This window comes from Mesoplodon bidens, assembly GCF_964165515.1.
Source record: "Mesoplodon bidens genome assembly, chromosome: 2".
Lineage (NCBI taxonomy): Eukaryota > Metazoa > Chordata > Mammalia > Artiodactyla > Ziphiidae > Mesoplodon > Mesoplodon bidens.
In genome coordinates this window covers 90,247,687-90,267,926 of record NC_138177.1, presented here as the reverse complement: position 1 = coordinate 90,267,926, position 20,240 = coordinate 90,247,687, and the positions used below count along the sequence as shown (strand labels likewise).

General features: G+C 41.8%; 1 protein-coding gene across 1 annotated transcript in view; it reads right to left on the bottom strand.

Annotated features, from left to right (window-relative positions):
- AKNAD1 (AKNA domain containing 1) overlaps positions 1-18,883 on the bottom strand; it is a gene marked incomplete at its 5' end in the record, with an annotated part of 42,161 nt that extends 23,278 nt beyond the window's left edge. Inside the window, 5 exon segments of the mRNA XM_081258656.1 lie at positions 10,054-10,187; positions 14,742-14,804; positions 14,901-15,043; positions 15,812-15,851; positions 17,909-18,883. Of these exon segments, the coding sequence (XP_081114782.1) occupies positions 10,054-10,187; positions 14,742-14,804; positions 14,901-15,043; positions 15,812-15,851; positions 17,909-18,883 (1,355 nt within the window).
- Between the last annotated feature and the right edge of the window lie 1,357 nt (positions 18,884-20,240).

Sequence of the window (20,240 nt, the reverse complement as noted above, 5' to 3'; positions counted from 1 at the left end):
GCATCTTTAGGATTCTCTATGTATAGTATCATGTCATCTGCAAACAGTGACAGCTTTACTTCTTCTTTTCCGATTTGGATTCCTTTTATTTCCTTTTCTTCTCTGATTGCTGTGGCTAAAACTTCCAAAACTATGTTGAATAAGAGTGGTGAGAGTGGGCAGCCTTGTCTTGTTCCTGATCTTAGTGGAAATGGTTTCAGTTTTTCACCATTGAGGACGATGCTGGCTGTGGGTTTGTCATATACGGCCTTTATTATGTTGAGGAAAGTTCCCGCTATGCCTACTTTCTGCAGGGTTTTTATCATAAATGGGCGTTGAATTTTGTCGAAAGCTTTCTCTGCATCTATTGAGATGATCATATGGTTTTTCTCCTTCAATTTGTTAATATGGTGTATCACGTTGACTGATTTGCGTATATTGAAGAATCCTTGCATTCCTGGAATAAACCCCACTTGATCATGGTGTATGATCCTTTTAATGTGCTGTTGGATTCTGTTTGCTAGTATTTTGTTGAGGATTTTTGCATCTATGTTCATCAGTGATATTGGCCTGTAGTTTTCTTTCTTTGTGACATCCTTGTCTGGTTTTGGTATCAAGGTGATGGTGGCCTCGTAGAATGAGTTTGGGAGTGTTCCTCCCTCTGCTATATTTTGGAAGAGTTTGAGAAGGATAGGTGTTAGCTCTTCTCTAAATGCTTGATAGAATTCGCCTGTGAAGCCATCTGGTCCTGGGCTTTTGTTTGTTGGAAGATTTTTTATCACAGTTTCAATTTCAGTGCTTGTGATTGGTCTGTTCATATTTTCTATTTCTTCCTGATTCAGTCTTGGCAGGTTGTGCATTTCTAAGAATTTGTCCATTTCTTCCAGGTTGTCCAGTTTATGGGCATAGAGTTGCTTATAGTAATCTCTCATGATCTTTTGTATTTCTGCAGTGTCAGTTGTTACTTCTCCTTTTTCATTTCTAATTCGATTGATTTGAGTCTTCTCCCTTTTTTTCTTGATGAGTCTGGCTAATGGTTTATCAATTTTGTTTATCTTCTCAAAGAACCAGCTTTTAGTTTTATTGATCTTTGCTATTGTTTCCTTCATTTCTTTTTCATTTATTTCTGATCTGATTTTTATGATTTCTTTCCTTCTGCTAACTTTGGGGTGTTTTTGTTCTTGTTTCTCTAATTGCTTTAGGTGCAAGGTTAGGTTGTTTATTCGAGATGTTTCCTGTTTCTTAAGGTGGGATTGTATTGCTATAAACTTCCCTCTTCGAACTGCTTTTGCTGCATCCCATAGGTTTTGGGTCGTCGTGTCTCCATTGTCATTTGTTTCTAGCTATTTTTAAATTTCCTCTTTGATTTCTTCAGTGATCACTTCGTTATTAAGTAGTGTATTGTTTAGCCTCCATGTGTTTGTATTTTTTACAGCTCTTTTCCTGTAATTGATATCTAGTCTCATAGCATTGTGGTCAGAAAATATACTTGATACAATTTCAATTTTCTTAAATTTACCAAGGCTTGATTTGTGACCTAAGATATGATCTATCCTGGAGAATGTTCCATGAGCACTTGAGAAAAATGTGTATTCTGTTGTTTTTGGATGGAATGTCCTATAAATATCAATTAAGTCCATCTTATTTAATGTATCATTTAAAGCTTGTGTTTCCTTATTTATTTTCATTTTGGATGATCTGTCCATTGGTGAAAGTGGGGTGTTAAAGTCCCCTACTATGATTGTGTTACTGTTGATTTCCCCTTTTATGGCTGTTAGTATTTGCCTTATGTATTGAGGTGCTCCTATGTTGGGTGCATAAATATTTACAATTGTTATATCTTCTTCTTGGATCGATCCCTTGATCATTATGTAGTGTCCTTCTTTGTCTCTTCTAGTAGTCTTTATTTTAAAGTCTATTTTGTCTGATATGAGAATTGCTACTCCAGCTTTCTTTTGGTTTCCATTTGCATGGAATATCTTTTTCCATCCCCTTACTTTCAGTCTGTATGTGTCTCTAGGTCTGAAGTGGGTCTCTTGTAGACAGCATATATATGGGTCTTGTTTTTGTATCCATTCAGCCAATCTGTGTCTTTTGGTGGGAGCATTTAGTCCATTTACATTTAAGGTAATTATCGATATGTATGTTCCTATTCCCATTTTCTTAATTGTTTTGGGTTCGTTATTGTAGGTCTTTTCCTTCTGTTGTGTTTCTTGCCTAGAGAAGTTCCTTTAGCATTTGTTGTAAAGCTGGTTTGGTGGTGCTGAACTCTCTCAGCTTTTGCTTGTCTGTAAAGGTTTTAATTTCTCCATCAAATCTGAATGAGATCCTTGATGGGTAGAGTAATCTTGGTTGCAGGTTTTTCTCCTTCATCACTTTAATTATGTCTTGCCACTCCCTTCTGGCTTGTAGAGTTTCTGCTGAGAGATCAGCTGTTATCCTGATGGGGATTCCCTTGTGTGTTATTTGTTGTTTTTGCCTTGTTGCTTTTAATATGATTTCTTAGTGTTTAATTTTTGACAGTTTGATTAATATGTGTCTTGGCGTATTTCTCCTTGGATTTATTCTGTATGGGACTCTCTGTGCCTCCTGGACTTGATTAACTATTTCCTTTCCCATATTAGGGAAGTTTTCAACTATAATCTCTTCAAATATTTTCTCAGTCCCTTTCTTTTTCTCTTCTTCTTCTGGAACCCCTATAATTCGAATGTTGGTGTGTTTAATGTTGTCCCAGAGGTCTCTGAGACTGTCCTCTGTTCTTTTCATTCTTTTTTCTTTATTTTGCTCTGCAGCAGTTATTTCCACTATTTTATCTTCCACCTCACTTATCCGTTCTTCTGCCTCAGTTATTCTGCTATTGATCCCATCTAGAGTATTTTTTATTTCATTTATTGTGTTTTTAATCGATGCTTGATTCATCTTTAGTTCTTCTAGGTCCTTGTTAACTGTTTCTTGCATTCTGTCTATTCTATTTCCAAGATTTTGGATCTTGGAAATAGAATCTTGGATCATCTTTACCATCATTATTCTGAATTCTTTTTCAGGTAGACTGCCTATTACCTCTTCATTTGTTAGGTCTGGTGGGTTTTTATCTTGCTCCTTCTCCTGCTGTGTGTTTTTCTGTCTTCTCATTTTGCTTATGTTACTGTGTTTGGGGTCTCCTTTTTGCAGGCTGCAGGTTCGTAGTTCCCGTTGTTTTTGGTGTCTGTCCCCAGTGGCTAAGGTTGGTTTAGTGGGTTGTGTAGGCTTCCTGGTGGAGGGGACTAGTGCCTGTGTTCTGGTGGATGAGGCTGGATCTTGTCTTTCTGGTGGGCAGGTCCACGTCTGGTGGTGTGTTTTGGGGTGTCTGCGGACTTTTTATGATTTTAGGCCACCTCTCTGCTAATGGGTGGCGTTGTGTTCCTGTCTTGCTAGTTGTTTGGCATAGGGTGTCCAGCACTGTAGCTTGCTGGTCGTGGAGTGAAGGTGGGTGCTGGTGTTGAGATGGAGATCTCTGGAAGATTTTCGCCGTTTGATATTATGTGGAGCTGGGAGGTGTCTTGTGGACCAGTGTCCTGAAGTTGGCTCTCCCACCTCAGAGGCACAGCACTGACTCCTGGCTCCTCAATTTGGGATGATTTGTTGTCTATTCATGTATTCCACAGATGCAGGGTACATCAAGTTGATTGTGGAGCTTTAATCCGCTGCTTCTGAGGCTGCTGGGAGAGGTTTCCCTTTCTCTTCTTTGTTCTCACAGCTCCTGGGTCTCAGCTTTGGATTTGGCCCCGCCTCTGCGTGTAGGTCGCCGGAGGGCGTCTGTTCTTCGCTCAGACAGGACAGGGTTAAAGGAGCAGCCTCTTCGGGGACTCTGGCTCACTCAGGCCGGGCGGGAGGGAGGGGCACGGAGTGCGGGGCGAGCCTGCGGCGGCAGAGGTCGGCGTGACGTTGCACCAGCCCGAGGCGCGCCGTGCGTTCTCCCAGGGAAGCCGCCCCTGGATCCCGGGACCCTGGCAGTGGTGGGCTGCACAGGCTCCCGGAAGGGCGGTGTGGACAGTGACCTGCGCTCGCACACAGGCTTCTTGGTGGCGGCAGCAGCAGCCCCAGCGTCCCACGCCCGTCACTGGGCTCCGCGCTTTCAGCCGCGACTCGCGCCCGTCTGTGGAACCCCTTTAAGCAGCGCTCTTAATCCCCTCTCCTCACGCACCAGGAAACCAAGAGGGAAGAAAAAGTCTCTTGCCTCTTCGGCAGCTCCAGAGTTTTCCCGGACTCCCTCCCGGCTAGCTGTGGCACATTAGCCCCCTTCAGGCTGAGTTCTCGCCGCCAGCCCCAGTCCTCTCCCTGCGCTCTGACCGAAGCCCGAGCCTCAGCTTCCAGCGCCGCCCGCCCCGGCGGGCAATCAGACAAGCCTCTCGGGCTGGTGAGTACTGCTCGGCACCGATCCTCTGTGCGGGAATCTCTCCGCTTTGCCCTACCCAGGTATGTGGGGAGTTTCTTGCCTTTTGGGAGGTCTGGGGTCTTCTGCCAGCGTTCAGTAGGTGTTCTGTAGGAGTTGTTCCACGTGTAGCTGTATTTCTGGTGTATCCGTGGGGAGGAAGGTGATCTCTGCGTCTTACTCTTCCGCCATCTTACCCGGAAGTAAGAGTTGGTTTCTTCTTTATTTCCTATTTAACACAAGAATTATTTAGATGAGTGTTAAAATGTTCTGATTAGATTTTTACTATCTTTTTATTATTAATTTCCAGTGATCAGAGAATGTGAGTGGTATAATTTTTTAATACCTTTTTTAGAGAAGTTTTAGCTTCTCAGCAAAACTGAGAGGAAGATACAGAGATTTCCCATATACTCCCTGCCTCCACACATACATAACCTCCCCCATTATCAACATCCCCACCAGGGTGGTACATTTGTTATAATTAATGAACCTATATTGACACATCATAATCACCAAAGTCTATAGTTTACATTGGGATTTACTCTTAGTATTGTACATTCTATAGGTTTGAACAAATGTATAATGACATGTGTCCACGTTTATGATATCATACAGAGTATTTTCACTGCCTTAAAAATCCTTTGTACTCTACCTATTCAACCCTCCCCCCACCCTAACCCCTAGCAACCACTGATCTTTTTGTTTTTGCCAGTTTTGCCTTTTACAGAATGTCACATAATTGGAATCATGCAACATGTAGCCTTTTCAGATTGGCTTCTTTCTTAATAATATGCATTTAAGTTTCGTCCATGTGTTTTCATGACTTGATAGCTCATTTCTTTTTAGCACAAATAATATTCCATTGTACGGATAGACCACAGTTTATTAGTGCAGTTCATCTACTGAAGGACATATTGGTTGCTTCCAAGTTTTGATGGTTCTGAATATAGGTGCTTGAAATATCCACATGCATGTTTTTGGACATAAGTTTTCATCTCCTTTGTGTAAATATCAAGGAGCATGATTGATGGATCATATGGTAAGAGTATATTTAGTTTTGAAAGAAGCTGCCAAACTATCTTCCAAACTGGCTGTAGCATTTTGCATTCCCACCAGCAATAAAGCAGAGTTCCTATTGCTCTACATCCTCACCAGCATTTTGTGTTTTTAGCATTCCAGATTTTGGGCATTCTAATAGTGTGTAGTGGTATCTCATTGTTGTTTCAATTTGCCATTTCCCTGATGATATATGATGTGGAGCATCTTTTCATATGCTTATTTGCCATCTGTATATTTTCTTTTGGTGAGGTGTCTGTTAAGATCGTTAGTACATTTTTTAATTGGGTTTTTTTTCTTACTGTTGAGTTGTAAGAGTTCTTTGCATATTTTGGATAACAGTCCTTTATGAGAAGTGTCTCATCTTCTCATTCTTTTACATTGTCTTTTGCAGAGCAGAAGTTTTTAATTTGAAGTCTAGCTTATCAATTATTTCTTTCATGGATGGTGCCTTTGATATTGTATCTCAAAAACCATCACCATAAAAAAGGTCATCTAGATATTCTTCTATGTTATGTTCTAGGGGTTTTATGGTTTTGCCCCCCAAAAAGCACCAAATCCAAGTGGGATTATGTGTGAGTTTACCAAAGACCTTAACTAACTCTTCTGGAACATAAAAAGAAAGGGGAGGGCTTCCCTGGTGGCACAGTGCTTGAGAGTCCGCCTGCCGATGCAGGGGACACGGGTTCGTGCCCCGGTCCGGGAAGATCCCACATGCCGCGGAGCAGCTGGGCCCGTGAGCCACGTCCGGAGCCTGTGCTCCTCAACGGGAGAGGCCACAACAGTGAAAGGCCTGCATAACGCAAAAAAAAAAAAGGGGGGGGGAAATTAACTGATTCTATAGATAAACATTAGGATATTTATTAATATATTTCACTAGATTCATAAAGGAGATTAAATAGATTTCTAAACCCCACTTGATTAAACTTTTTCCTAAATTTAAAAATATCTAATTCTAGTAAGCTAGGAATAGATGGAAACTTTCTCGATAAAGCTTGTCTACTTGAACCTACAGCAGTCATTATACTTGGAAGAATTCCCAATACCATTAGGAACATGACAAGAATGATTGTTTTCACTAGTATTATTCCATGTTTTTTGGGAAAACCTAGCAAATGAAATAAAGCAATAAAAAGAAATGTGATATAGAAAAGTTGGTGGGAAGAAAAGATATAATGTATAAATATTTAAGGGGAAAAGCTAAGTTGAAGGGAACTATTATTAGTTTCTGATTGTCATACCTAAAAACTAAGACAGTCAACTGAAAATCAATGAAATAGTAAGAACAACATTGTGTCAGTTAGCCCCGTATAAGTTAAACATACAATTTTCTTTATTTCCTGTATATGGATTAGAGAAAACATCTATTAACAACACAGAGAGGGACTTCCCTGGTGGTCCAGTGGTCAAGAATCTGCCTTCCAATGCAGGGGACTTGGGTTCGATCCGTGGTCTGAGAACTAAGATCCCACATGCTGTGGGGCAACTAAGCCTGCACGTCACAACTACTGAGCCGGCCACACTCTGGAGCCCATGCACCACAACTAGAGAGCCAACATGCCACAACTACTGAGCCCGCGTGCTCTAGAGCCCATGCCACAAATAGAGAGAAGCCCGCGTGCCGCAACAAAGAGCCCATGCACCACAGTGAAAGATCCCACATGCCGCAAGGAAGATCGCACGTGCTGCAACTAAGACCTGATGCAGCCAAATAAATAAATTTTTAAAAGGTATGTGTATAATCTTGACTCTTAAAAAAAAACACAGAAAAAGTATAAAATAGCTAAGAACAAATTTGAAAAACATGTAAAATCTACATGAAGAAAACATGCTGGGGATGTTTTCATGGGAATGGGATGGGAATACTCATTGCAAAAATTTTAATTTTTCCTGAACTGATCTGTAAATTCAACAAAATCCTAAACAAAATTCAAATGGAATTTTATTAAAGAAATTTGGTTCCTAAAACTGTATTTCTCAATAAAGGTGACTCTATCAATGAAAACAAAAGAAATTTGCTGAGCTGATTATAAAGTTTATTAGTAAGAAGAGTGTACAAGAATAGCTAAAGAAAGTTTAAAAATAAGAAATATTTTAAAATATACACTAACCTATAGTAATTTAGAACTATGTGGTTAATGTAGAAATAGAAACAGAACAATGGGGAGGATAGACCCAATCCCATGTACACATGGGGGTTTTGTATATGATAAAAGTGGCTTCTTAACCACTGTACCACCAGGGAAGTCACAGACCTACTTGAGAATGGACTTGAGGATATGGGGAGGGAGAAAGGTAAGCTGTGACAAAGCGAGAGAGAGGCATGGACATATATACACTACCAAACGTAAGGTAGATAGATAGTGGGAAGCAGCCACATAGCACAGGGAGATCAGATCGGTGCTTTGTGACCACCTAGAGGGGTGGGATAGGGAGGGTGGGAGGGAGGGAGACGCAAGAGGGAAGGGATATGGGAACAGATGTATATGTATAACTGATTCACTTTGTTATAAAGCAGAAACTAACACACCATTGTGAAGCAATTATACTCCAATAAAGTTGTAAAAAAAAAAAAAAGTGGCTTTTCACCAGTGGGGAAAGGCTGCCCTATTCAATGAGTGGTGGGACAAAGATCTAAACATGGAAAACCAGACTGATAAGTAAAATATAGGAAAATATGTTCTAGTCTGGCAGGCAGAAGGGAATTCATCAGGTGACAAGGAGAGACTGAAAATTTAAAGGAAGTGAAATGATGGAGCAAGGCCTCAAGGTAGCGGGAAGAGATAGGCTCAAGGACCAAGGCTGGAGAGGTTGGAAGGTGAGTGAAGGAAGAAAGAGGAGGTGAAAACATGCAGATCTGGAGGTGGAGAAAAGACATTTTTTGAGGGAATTTGTGATCTTCTCTGTAAAATAGAAGACAAGAGTGTATGCTGATAGTATCAGGGAGGAGGGATTGATGGAGGAAGAACGCCATGTCTTGACTCCTTGGCTTCTGGTGCTAGTGTCTGACAGAATCAAATGACCATCAGACTACATTCTGACAAACAAGATACATGAAATCCAAACAATGTTCTTGAATATTACCTTTCAAAGGCAATAATAAGAAGGTTTTAATGAGAGCACAATAGCTGACTTAAGCAATTAGCCAATTAATTTGCACAATTCTTTCCTTTACAGAAAGCCATCAACAAAAGCCTTTGGACCCATCATTTAGAAGATTCTCGACACACCACGACCTCAAGTATTGGGCTGGGTTCTGCTCTTTGCCACATTTTGCCCACTTGAGAACAAGAGGAGCTGAGCACACTTTGCTTGTTCTGAGGCAGTTCTGAGGTGAGTTTTAGGAGAGGCTGTGTCCTTCCCTTGCCCCAGTGTTGAAAGCTTCTCCTGTATATGGGATATAATTGCAGTTGAAACTCTTTTGATTTATACTGGGGCCAGGCGCAGTGTGGGTGGAACTAGGATATAAATAAGGCATTGCATAACTTTGGTCTTAATGCGCACAGAGGCCTGTCTTTAAGACGACTGCCAAAACAAGTGGGATTTCTTGGAAAATAAATATCCTTACTCTATTAGTTTTTAAACAAATAGTGAACGCATGTGGAGATCCTTTTTTCCAAGAAAAAAAAAAGCCTTTGGGGGGGAAAATCAATATTAAAACCTCATCCTTGCTGTCTAATTACTCAGTATTGAAATAACAATAGACAGAGATTTCATTCATTTTGAAGAAGTAATACCTCAGGACGCTAGTGCCAAAATATAAACCATTAAAATATTTTGGCATCAAGAATGAATTCGTGTTAAAATGCTATGAATAGAAAGAGCTGAACTTACAAATATTAAGCCTACTAAATGGGTTCTTTAAATTCATCCCAGGAAATTATATGGAAACAATCCTAGCCTTGAGTCCTGGACTACATGTTAAAATTATTTAGATTGGAAAGAGAGGGGCATGGTGCCATCAGAATGGCCAGCTGGAATCTTCATTCAATATGATTGTGCACCCAAGTTTCTAATGTAAATTAATTCAGGAATCATTTGACTTCAAGCTTTAACATTTTGCCTTTATCAGGATTTGTGGGTCCCTTACCCCAACACTAACCAATGTAACAGTGATTCATTCTTGCCTGCTGTCTCTTTGGAATTGTCTGTGCACCAGGAAAAAGAGGGACAGAAAAGAAGAACCAGGCAGGGGAAATAAAGGCAGGAGTGGGATGAAGGAGAGGACAGGACAGGAGGAGCTTGGAGAGGAGAGGGTCCTCTGGGGTTAACACGTGAGCCTTTCTAGGGTTTCTTGTACTCTTCTGAGTCTCAGAACCGATTATAATGACATCCAACAAAATGCAAGGTGGTGGCACAATGTCTCTCCTCCAGGAGAACATTGTTCATTTGGGGCACTCTATCTGGGTCAGTGCCCTGCACAGGACCTTACACATAGCAGGAATTCTGTACTGCTTGTTGCATGGGGTGACACTTATTCAATAGTGGCACAGTTTTTGCTGACCCAAGACCAATGGCTCTCCAAGCACTAAGCCATCAGCCACATCAGAATCCTACCTGAAGGAGATTACCTCTGACCCTTCCACCTTACACAGTTTAAGCCTCACCTTTCTGGATCAAATTCGTCGACAGCTGGGGATTCATTCCTGTGGACTTGCTGTTTCAAAGTCAGATGCTTCTCCTTATTGGCCAGAAACTCCTGATTCAGCAGTTCGAGGTGTCCCTGCAGTTTCTTGAGGACCTGTAGGAGTGAAGTCACTGGAATCATTCACAGGTAAGCCTGTGTGTGTAGTTGTTTTTCCCCAAAACACAATAAGGATGTACCCCACAGTAGTGTCAAAACAAAGCCATCATCCTTCTCCTGGCAACTGTTTTGTTTCAGAGTCTGACGTCTAAAATATAGACAACCCAAGACCCATCTCAGCATTTACGACACCTCATAGCACATAGCTGAAAAATATGGTCACTTCTGATTTCTCTCCTAGAACCCACTCGGAAGTGTTTAAAGTTTTGTTAATGGGACATTCATAATCATACATATTTGCAGAATAATTTTTAGCTCATAGAGCACTTTTCCATTCATTATCTTATTTAATCCATGCATCAATGTTGTAAATGTGATAAAGTAGATTTATTATCCCAGTTTTATAGAGGAGGAAATTGGGGCTCTAGCAAGTATGTCAGAAGTCACATAGATCTTAGAAAAGAACTGAAGTTAGAGGACCTGGGATTGAATCTATGACATTTGGAGGATGAAACGGGAAGGAACATCAGGAAGTTTAGTCAAAAGCTTCAAATGGGTCTTGCAGATGTAGCCTTATGCAGATGAATGTTTAAATTGTACAGGTCAGGGTCTTATCTCGATGCACAGAGGCTGCAGCCCTGCAGCCCCAGTCACTAAACATTCCCTGAGCACTGCCCATGTTTGGTCCTGGGCCAAAAGTGTGAGAGACACAAAACCTGTATCAGGCATAGTCCCTGGTCTCAGGGATTTTATTCCAGTTGGGAAAACAGACTGTGGGATGGAATACTTTGCTATGGCTCAATGGAAGAAGTGAGACTTAAGTCAGGCTTAAAGGACTCAAGAGGGCTTGGATCAGGCAGTATCCATGAAAATGGAGAGGAAAGGGTGAATTGGAGAGATATTGCCAAGGGCAAGAATACTGCATCATGGGATTACAGAATCGGGCACGCCAGGTTTCAAGTTCAGACTGTCACCTACTAATTGTATGATTTTAGTCACCTTGAACTCTAAGTTTCAGTTTTCTGATTTGAGATAATAATAGCCCTCACCTCATATTGTAAAAATTAAATGAGATAATGCTTAGTGCCAGGAGCGTAGTACACACTCAATAGATGGTAGCTCTCATCTTCATTGTTATTAGTTCTTACTATTATTAAAATAAACAAACAAGTTTAGAAGCATACTGGCTATATGGGTATAAAAAATGGCAAGTGTGGTAGATGTTTTCCATTTCTCCCCACCCCAGATCCACCCTCCATCTGTCTCTGTGCCCCAGCCAGGAGGCTGGCCTTCAATGGACTATATCAATAGGCTCCCATGCCTCTGGCTTTGGTTGATTTCAGCCAGTGGAAGACAACAGCAGCAGAGAGGAACTGAAGAAGGATGAGGTAGGGTCTTTATTTCCCTGATTTCCTCCTGTCTGTATCATCATGGATTGGCTGTGTCTCTATCAAAAGCTGCAGAACTTGTCAGCTACCCCTACAGCTACTGCTACTCTCCTTATGCTCCATTACCTGCTCTTCCTCCGTCCCTCTGCCCCACTGTTCCTTCCATGAGATGCTTTCTATCCCTTATTGGTTTCCCTTAACCTTGCCCATGCTTTTGTAAAATAATGCCTTACTAAGCTCTCCTCAATAACTCCACTGGAGTAAGCCATCTTGTTCTTGCCAGGACCCTGACTGATACTATAAATATCACAGGCAACACTCAGGTTTCTACTGTGGGAGGTGGGAAGAATGTGAACCCCCTGACGAAACTGAGGAATTTGGAAAGGCTAACAAGTTTGAATGAAGATGTCAATGTTGGGCAAGGTAGAATTTTTGGTAAGAGTGGGAGATCCAAAGGAAGATCAACACAAACATTTGGAGCTCCAGATGAGAAGTGAGGACTAGTAATTTAGGAATTGGTAGCATGAAAATGGTGGTTAAAGCCATGAGAAGGAATTAGATATTCAATGAAGAAAGCCAATTATGCCAATTATGAATTATAATTTGGGACCTTGGAATTTTAATTGTGTTCAGAAGAAGATAGGGCATAGTTTTCTTGCCATAAATGTACCTCATTTAAGTCTCTTAACTGAGATAGGAAGACATGCTACATGTCTAAGCTTGTACAATCAATGCATAGAACCAGGATGTTTGCTCCAAAATCCAAATGCTTTCTCCGTGAGCTGCTCACCCTGAGAAAGTTAGTTTTAGCCCTGTCTGGCCTTCCTTCACTGAACCAGATGGGCCCGGAATTAAGGAGTCACCTTCCTAAGGAGTCACCTCTCTCCTCTTCTCTCAGTCCCGACACGAATCCCCACATACCCTCTAACATAGGAAGAAACTTCCTGATTCGAGGCCTCAAGAAGGCTAATGCCTTGAACCAGTTTCCTCTGCTTTGCTTGGCCTTTTAAAACTTTATGTTCTCCCAGTTTCTGAAAGCCTGGGTTTTAGTAGATCTCCTTTATCATTCACTCCTTAACTCCTGCAATCTGGCTTCCGTAGATCCACCACTTCATTGAAATCAGGGTTGCCAAGCTCCCTCATGACCTCTCAGTTGCCAAATCCAATGCACATCTTGCTTACCTTCCTTACTTGAAGATTTGATGGTGTGACCCACTCCCTCTTTCTCAAAACCCTCTTTTCTCTTGGCTTCTATAGCTCTGCCCCTTCCAGGTCTGCCTCGACCATTTGGGTCTCTCCTCATCGATCTCCTTTGAGGACCCCTCTTCTTTTACCTGCCCCTGGTTCTGCTTCCCATGATCCTATCCTTGGATTTCTTCACTGCTTACTCTGCGTGTTTGCCTGAGCAATCGCCTATACCCCACAGCTTCAACACAAAGCTATACCCAAATTTACATTTCTGACCCAAACAACTCCTCTGAGGTTCAGATCCATTGCTCTAATTGCCTACTGGACCTCTCCAATTAGATGTCTTATGGGTACCTCAAAGTGTCCCAAACTGAACGTGACATCTTGCCTCCTGCCTACCTGGCACACCCATTCTGAACTGGATCCTCCACTTTTATTCCTGACCTTGGTTACCCAAGCTAGAAATCTGGAATGCATCCAAGCCTCCTCTCTTATTCACCTGGTTCAATCTGCCGCCACTTCCTTAAACTCTTGGATTTATGCCCTCTCCATCCTCACTGCCAGCCTTGGTTTAGGCCTTCATAGAACTTGTTACCTGGATTATGGCTTTCTAGCCGATCTCTATCCCTACAGTCTTGCCCCCTTGGTGCTTGCTGTTTCTCAGCTTTGAATCCTCCAGTGTTGCCCCGTCACTCCACCTCAGGATGAAATTAATCTAAGCTCCTTAGCGTGGTGTAGAGGCTCTTCATGATGTAGTCCTATCTACCTCTCCAGTCTCCTCCCTTCCCCCTGAGCTCCATCTGGTCAATTACACTGCCACACAGTTCCTCACACTCTCAGCACTTTCTTGTCCCTGTGCCACTGCACCTGTTGATTCCTTTTCCTGGAATACACCTTTGCCCTTACTCTGCCATATTCTTCCCACAATGCCCAGCTCAGAAGTCCCTTCCAGGAAGCCTTCTAAAGTACCCTCTCACTGGCAAGGGTGAGCCTCTTCACTGCTGCCGTTAGTATCACATGTAACCTTTCCCAAGCTGCATGTTACTTGTTCATGTACTGGTCTGTTCCTAGGAGACGATAAGTCGCTTGAAAAAGAAATGTTTCTTCATCTCCAAATTCCTAATGCCTGATACAGAGTCTGAGTCATAGGAAATACCCAACAAATGCTGCCGAATGAATGTATGAGTTATTTAATTACTATGGTGAAAGAATAATGAACTGTGTCTCAACATTTGCCTCCTCCTAGTTTTTGTCTATACTGTTTGGTTTCTGAAGCACAGACTGCCCCGAGCTTTGCTCGTGTCCTTTATGTCAGGACTTCTTGCCACCTGTCCTGCTGCTGACCCAATGGCCTAAACTACATCTTCAACTTCACACATCCCTGGCTCTAGTAGTCTCAGCTTTTTGCCCCACTGCCATGCTTCACTCTCACTTCCCACAACCCTGACGCTGATGAACAAGGCTATGGTTACAACATAAATTAATGATTTGATTAAATGCAACAACAAGCAAGGATGTGAAAGTCAAAGATTTTGGTCTGAAAAGCATGTCTTCAAGATTAATTTTAAGTTTTCAAAGTTTTATATATTGAGTTGCCAGATACTGGCAGTTTTTATAGCCTGTATCCTCCAGGACCCATCAAATCTGGATGTGCTTGCCCTTTACAACAGCTGACATATTATTCTCTTGAACTTACCATGGTCTCATATTTATTATGGGATGACTGCTGAGGAAAAACAGCCATAAATAATAGATCCCCTGAGAAGTAGAAAGGGCTAAATACATATAGAAATAGAAAGCTCTAAGCTCTTTTAGTCCCTGTAACACAAAGATAGTTTAATCTTCAGCAAAGCATTTCTTACCAGAGCATTTCTATTCCCACCAATGTAGAGAAAACATGATACTACAAAGTCATTTGTATTTTCCCATGTCAAATTCCCTAAAAAGATTTTTAAAACTTGATAACATTTATTACCAGCCTCCTGTCTTGCAAATGATAGGGAGAATCCTGTGCTATGCTTTTGGAAAATTCTTGTACTTGCAGTGAAAAAATGCAATATTTCATTAAGGGCATAGTGTCTTACGTTTGAATTTGGTTATTTCTATTTTTCATAATAAGATTTAAAAGTATTACTTTAGTCTTCAGTTGATCAGTCTGTTCTTTTAACTTCTGACACATCTGTTTCCCTTGGGATATCTTGTGAAATGTGTAAGAAGAACTTGAGGAAGGGTCTTTCTGAGAAGTCAATGGCATCTTAGAGAGACTTGTCTCAGATTCTATTCCCATGTAAGAAAGAATAAGTTTTGGTTACCATTCATCTCAGCTGCACAGCAGTTTTATTAAGTACAGAAAACAGAAGTCTGTGGCAATCACTACCAATCACTATTTAAAAAAATTTTTTTTTCAAAATGTATATCTAAATCAAAGAGGTTTAAAAATGCTGGTACCAGGGGCTTCCCTGGTGGCGCAGTGGTTGAGAGTCCGCCTGCCGATGCAGGGGACACGGGTTCGCGCCCCGATCCCGGAAGATCCCACGTGCCGCGGAGCGGCTGGGCCCGCGAGCCATGGCCGCGGAGCCTGTGTGTCCGGAGCCTGTGCTCCGCAACGGGAGAGGCCACAGCAGTGAGAGGCCCGCGTACAGCAAAAAAAAAAAAAAAAAAAAAAAAAAAAAAATGCTGGTACCGGGACTGCCCTGATGGACCAGTGGTTAAGAATCTGCCTGCCAGTGCAGGGGACATGGGTTGGATCCCTGGTCCTGGAGGATCCCACATGCCTTGGAGCAACTAAGCCCGTGTGCCACAACTACTGAGCCTGTGCTCTAGAGCCTGCAAGCTGCAACTACTGAGCCCACGTGCTGCAACTACTGAAGCCTGTGCGCCTAGAGCCCATGCTCCGCAACAAGAAAAGCCATCACAATGAGAAGCCCGAGCACCACAGCGAAGAGTAGCCCCCGCTCACCACAACTAGAGAAAGCCCACGCATAGCAATGAAGGCCCAATGCAGCCAAAAATTAAATAAATAAATATTTTTTAAAATGCTAGTACCCGCAAGATGTTCTTGGTGGATATGTACCGTGGGCTCCATCTGCGCATTTAAAGGATAAGAAAACATGACTGTTGATAGTGATCATGATACCATTACTCACGATGACTCGATGTGTTCTGGTCATCGTGGAGGCCACCCAGTTGTGTCAAGAGCTGGGGCCCTGATGCCAAGGTTAAATTCCATTCCGACACTTATCTGCCAGGTGACCCAGGGCAATTACTTCATCACTGTAAACCTCAAATTCCTCAACAATAAAATGGGGATAGTAATAGAACCTACCTCATAGTGTTGTGATGAGAATTAAATGTTACCATAGTATCTGGCACATGGTAAGTGTTCATGTTAGCTGTTACTACTATCATGTTTGATACTATTACAAGGAATACTCACATATTTCTCATACAGCTAGACCATAGGTCCCACAAAGGACCGTCGTTGATCTCGTCACCGGCTCTATTGCTGGTGCTCTCACTAACACTCAGACACATGGTAGCCACACTCCAGAGAATAATAACAGTAAGCGTTAAGTTCCAAAATGTGTCAAGATAGTGATTGTTCACACAGCCCTTTTCTACTCACCACAGGCTAACTGGATAAGAGTTCAAATTCCAGAGTGATTCACCTTGAGGGTGGGTCTTCCCATTGTTCCCAACACACACAGCTCACAAACACGCTAGTGCCAGAGAGCTACTGTAGTGGTCAAACTAGACTGTGGTTATTATGAATATCTCAATTATATGGTGGCTGTGGAACCTATAGAGTCCAGTTCTCCAACCTGAATTGACAGGACGAGAGAAAATCAGACACCTGACTTCAGGCTCCCATTGCCAGAGACAGATGAACTTGATATTCATTCTGCCCTTACTAACCACAGGGCACTGAGAACTGTGCCCACCGAGGGGTGTTCTCCTGCAAGCAGAATGAGGAACATGGAGACTTCCCAGTGTCACAGGGGTGCAGATTTCTCCATGACTGAGAGAAGCATCCCTCGAAGCATCCATCGAGGCCAGGTGGGCTGCTGGTTCCCGGTATGTATGTATGTGTGTGTGTCAGGGGTGGGGGCTTCTGCTCAAACTCCCCAGAACGTTCAGCTGAAAGAGAAGGCAGCTGAAGCATAAAGAGGTGGAAATGGAAATAGGCAGAGAACGTTCAGTCAGGGGGCCCTTCATAGAATGTTTAAAGGAAAGATCATACAGTCCTGGCAAAGTGCCAGAGAGCTACAGTGTTTACTTTGATCATTATTGTGAACTTACCTAACTATTGAACCTCAAACAATCAATGAGATCCTGAGCCTCAGCATGTTGGGAAGGTGGGTGGAAAGATGGGAAGATGGGGAAAGGGGAAATAGTATAAAGTAAACATTAGCAAAATTTTGTACTAAATAGTTACCAATATAACAATCTTGAAGCGTGTTATTAAAGATCTTAATTCAGTCCAACTGAGCATTCATAACCAAGGACATAATATGTGCAAACAGAAGTCTAGGCCTCTGGGGGAACTTGGGCAAAGGAAAGATGAAGACGAGGTAGCTGTCTCCAGAGTCTTCAAATCTAGTGGAAGGAACAGATGTTTCCAAATCGTTAGGATCCAAAGCGGGCTGAGATAAATGCTCTGACAGAATACTAAACAAACAAGGATGGGAAAGACTGTGACTAGGGGGTTCTGAAAAGTCCTGTGGCCAGTGGGGAATTGAAGGAGGCCATGAAAATGAGCAGGTCTTTGGTAAGCAGAGGTGGGATGTTCCACATAAGGCAGGATCTCAGAGAGGGCAGGGCCAGCCAGGTACCTAAGGATGACTCCTGGGGTGGGAGGGGAGAGTTTAGTTTAGAAGGGTAGGATGACATGAAAAACGGGGAAACGCAAATTCCAGGTTGAAGAACTTGGGTTTTATTCTATTATGTGTTATTGTTAGTTCAGCCCCTGATTCTTCTCAGGAGAAGACCCACTGAGCTTCTGAGAGGTCAAGGTATTGGGCCAGAACTAGAACCCAGAACCTCAGACCTACAACTCAGTTCTATGCACCCTCCAAAGGCCCACACTAATATAGATGAGCAGCGGCCCTGCTTATATGTTTGCTGGAGACGGCTTTCACTTACCTCTATCTGTTGTGAAGTTTCAGGAGTTTTCCATTTCTGCTCTTGTCTTTCAACATCGTTTGATCTAGACATGCTTTCTGAAATATCTTGCACAATAGCTGACTTATCTCTCAATTTAGGAGAAAAGCTGGCTTGTTTATCAGTTGTAAGTGGTTTGTCAATTATGTTATTTTTAGGAGCAACCTTAGAGGAATCAGAGAACCAGTAATGAACTTGACCTTGGCTGTATTTGAACCTGTTGCCTGAACTTGTTTTTTCAGCCTGCTGTTTCTGGGGTGTCTGCCCTTGGCAACTTTTTTCTTTATCACCTGGACTGTTGATTTTAGTTAGAAAATTTGAATTTTCCTGATGGCTGCTTTCTCCAGCAGCAACTGGATCTTCTAAATCAGAGGTGTTTTCTTTTGTCGTGGTTGGAAAACAACTGGGCTTATTGCTGTTTTCACCATCACTTTTGGAGTTGAGTTGGTCAGTGAGTTCTGAGGTTTGTTCTGTCGGCCAAGAATTCTTAACATGCTGCAAAATAATATTTTTAATAATAGCTCTGTCAAAACTGTCAGCATTAGAGATCTCTGGGAGAGTTTCACAATTAATGCCTTGACCTTTAGAGAATTCCTCTTTGCAAAGATGATGGAGTAAAATATCAGAAATGTTTGACTTTGAAGGGTCTCCTTGGTTAGATGGAATATGAAGATTTATGGTACATTGATTCTCTTTATCATATTTTTTGCTGACAGCATTTTCAGTTGTTTTATCCAAAGTCATGGCCATATCTGCCTTTCTGCAAGTCTCTCTATGTGTGGCCTTTTCTTGAAGGTCATCTTCTGTTAAATTCATTTGATTTGAGACATCAAGGATGTCATATTTTGAGGTAAAATTGTAATCGTTGTACATCTGAATTTGGGAGAAGTCCCCATCATAAGGCAAATCCTCCTGTTTCTTAGAAGTTGCATCTTCCAAGAAATCGGCTTCATCCATGTATGTGCAGCTTGACCTCCTTTATCAGTTGCTGCCTGGTCTTGATGTTCTTAATTGTAGCAACAGACCTTTGGTTTTCATTGATTGTCTTCATTGTGTGTCTTAGTCCATGAAAAACAAAAAGAGCCTCATTATTAAATATAATTTATTTAACGTATGAAACCATGCTTACCCTAGTGTCTATGCCGGAACAAAATGGATGCTTTTCGTTTAGAGAAATGCAGTTATAAACATGAAGGCAGGAAGCTCAGCCAAGAGTAACTCATCCTAAAGCCTACATTTACGTAATCAGTGGTATATAAGCAAGGAATTAGAAAGGAGGGGGGCTAAATTTTTTATTCGTTAAAATTTGAGGGAGACATTCGTCTCTAGTTAATGACCAAATATTTACCAACTTCTCTTAGGAAGTACTATTTGAAATTTGTTCTCCCCAAATAGGAGCTTGGAATGCAAGTAAAGGATTGACTTTTTAAAAAGTACTACGGCTGTCACTTGTCCACACATCACTGATGGGCCTCTTTGTGTGGCACTGAAAGCAGACTCAACTCAAACAAACCACCAGCCTACTCTGTTCTGGTGCTTTTTCATTTGTCCTCCCAGACATTCTGGTCCCCTTCTTCTGATTTTCCCTTGTATATTGGAGAAAAGCAGAGAAGGACTGACAGAAATATGAGCAAGGAACCAAAAGGTCTTTTGAACACCCAGAGGCCAATCTGCCATCAAGCATCCCTCTTCTGATTAGAACCCAGGCAGAACCCAGTTCAAGAGGCTGCCTTGCTCTGAGCAGCCCTGTCAAGCTGCCACAGTCTGGTGGTAGCAGCGTGTCTCAGGGATACTCCTGAAAATGTTCAGAGCAAAACCAGCTGCCATTTGGTATGAGTCTTTTATTCTTTTAAATAAAATTTAAAGCATCCATTTAGATATCACTTCTTGATTTGTAAACTTTTGGGACAACTTTTTAGAAGTAGTATAATTACCTCCAGTTTTAAGGGAGTAACTGAGGCTCTGACTCAACCAAGGGACCCACAACCACTGGCTGGCCTCCCTTGCCCATATAATGATGGGGTTGGATGAACAGATCTCTGAGGGCCTCTTCCCCATCTAAATTTTTATGAGTCTGTGGACTTCTGCTTTATTATATAACCTAAAAACTAAAGCAATATGTTTGACAAAAAAAGGAAGATTAATTCTCCAAGCAATAAAAGAATAGACACTAAATGTGGTAAAGATATCTTTAAAACATTGTACAAAAATTTGAATTTATAGATATATGCCAATGTTAGAGAACTCAAATAAAAATATTTTGTTTAAAATGAGAGGGAGAAAGAGAGAAGAAGAAGAAGAATTATCATCATCA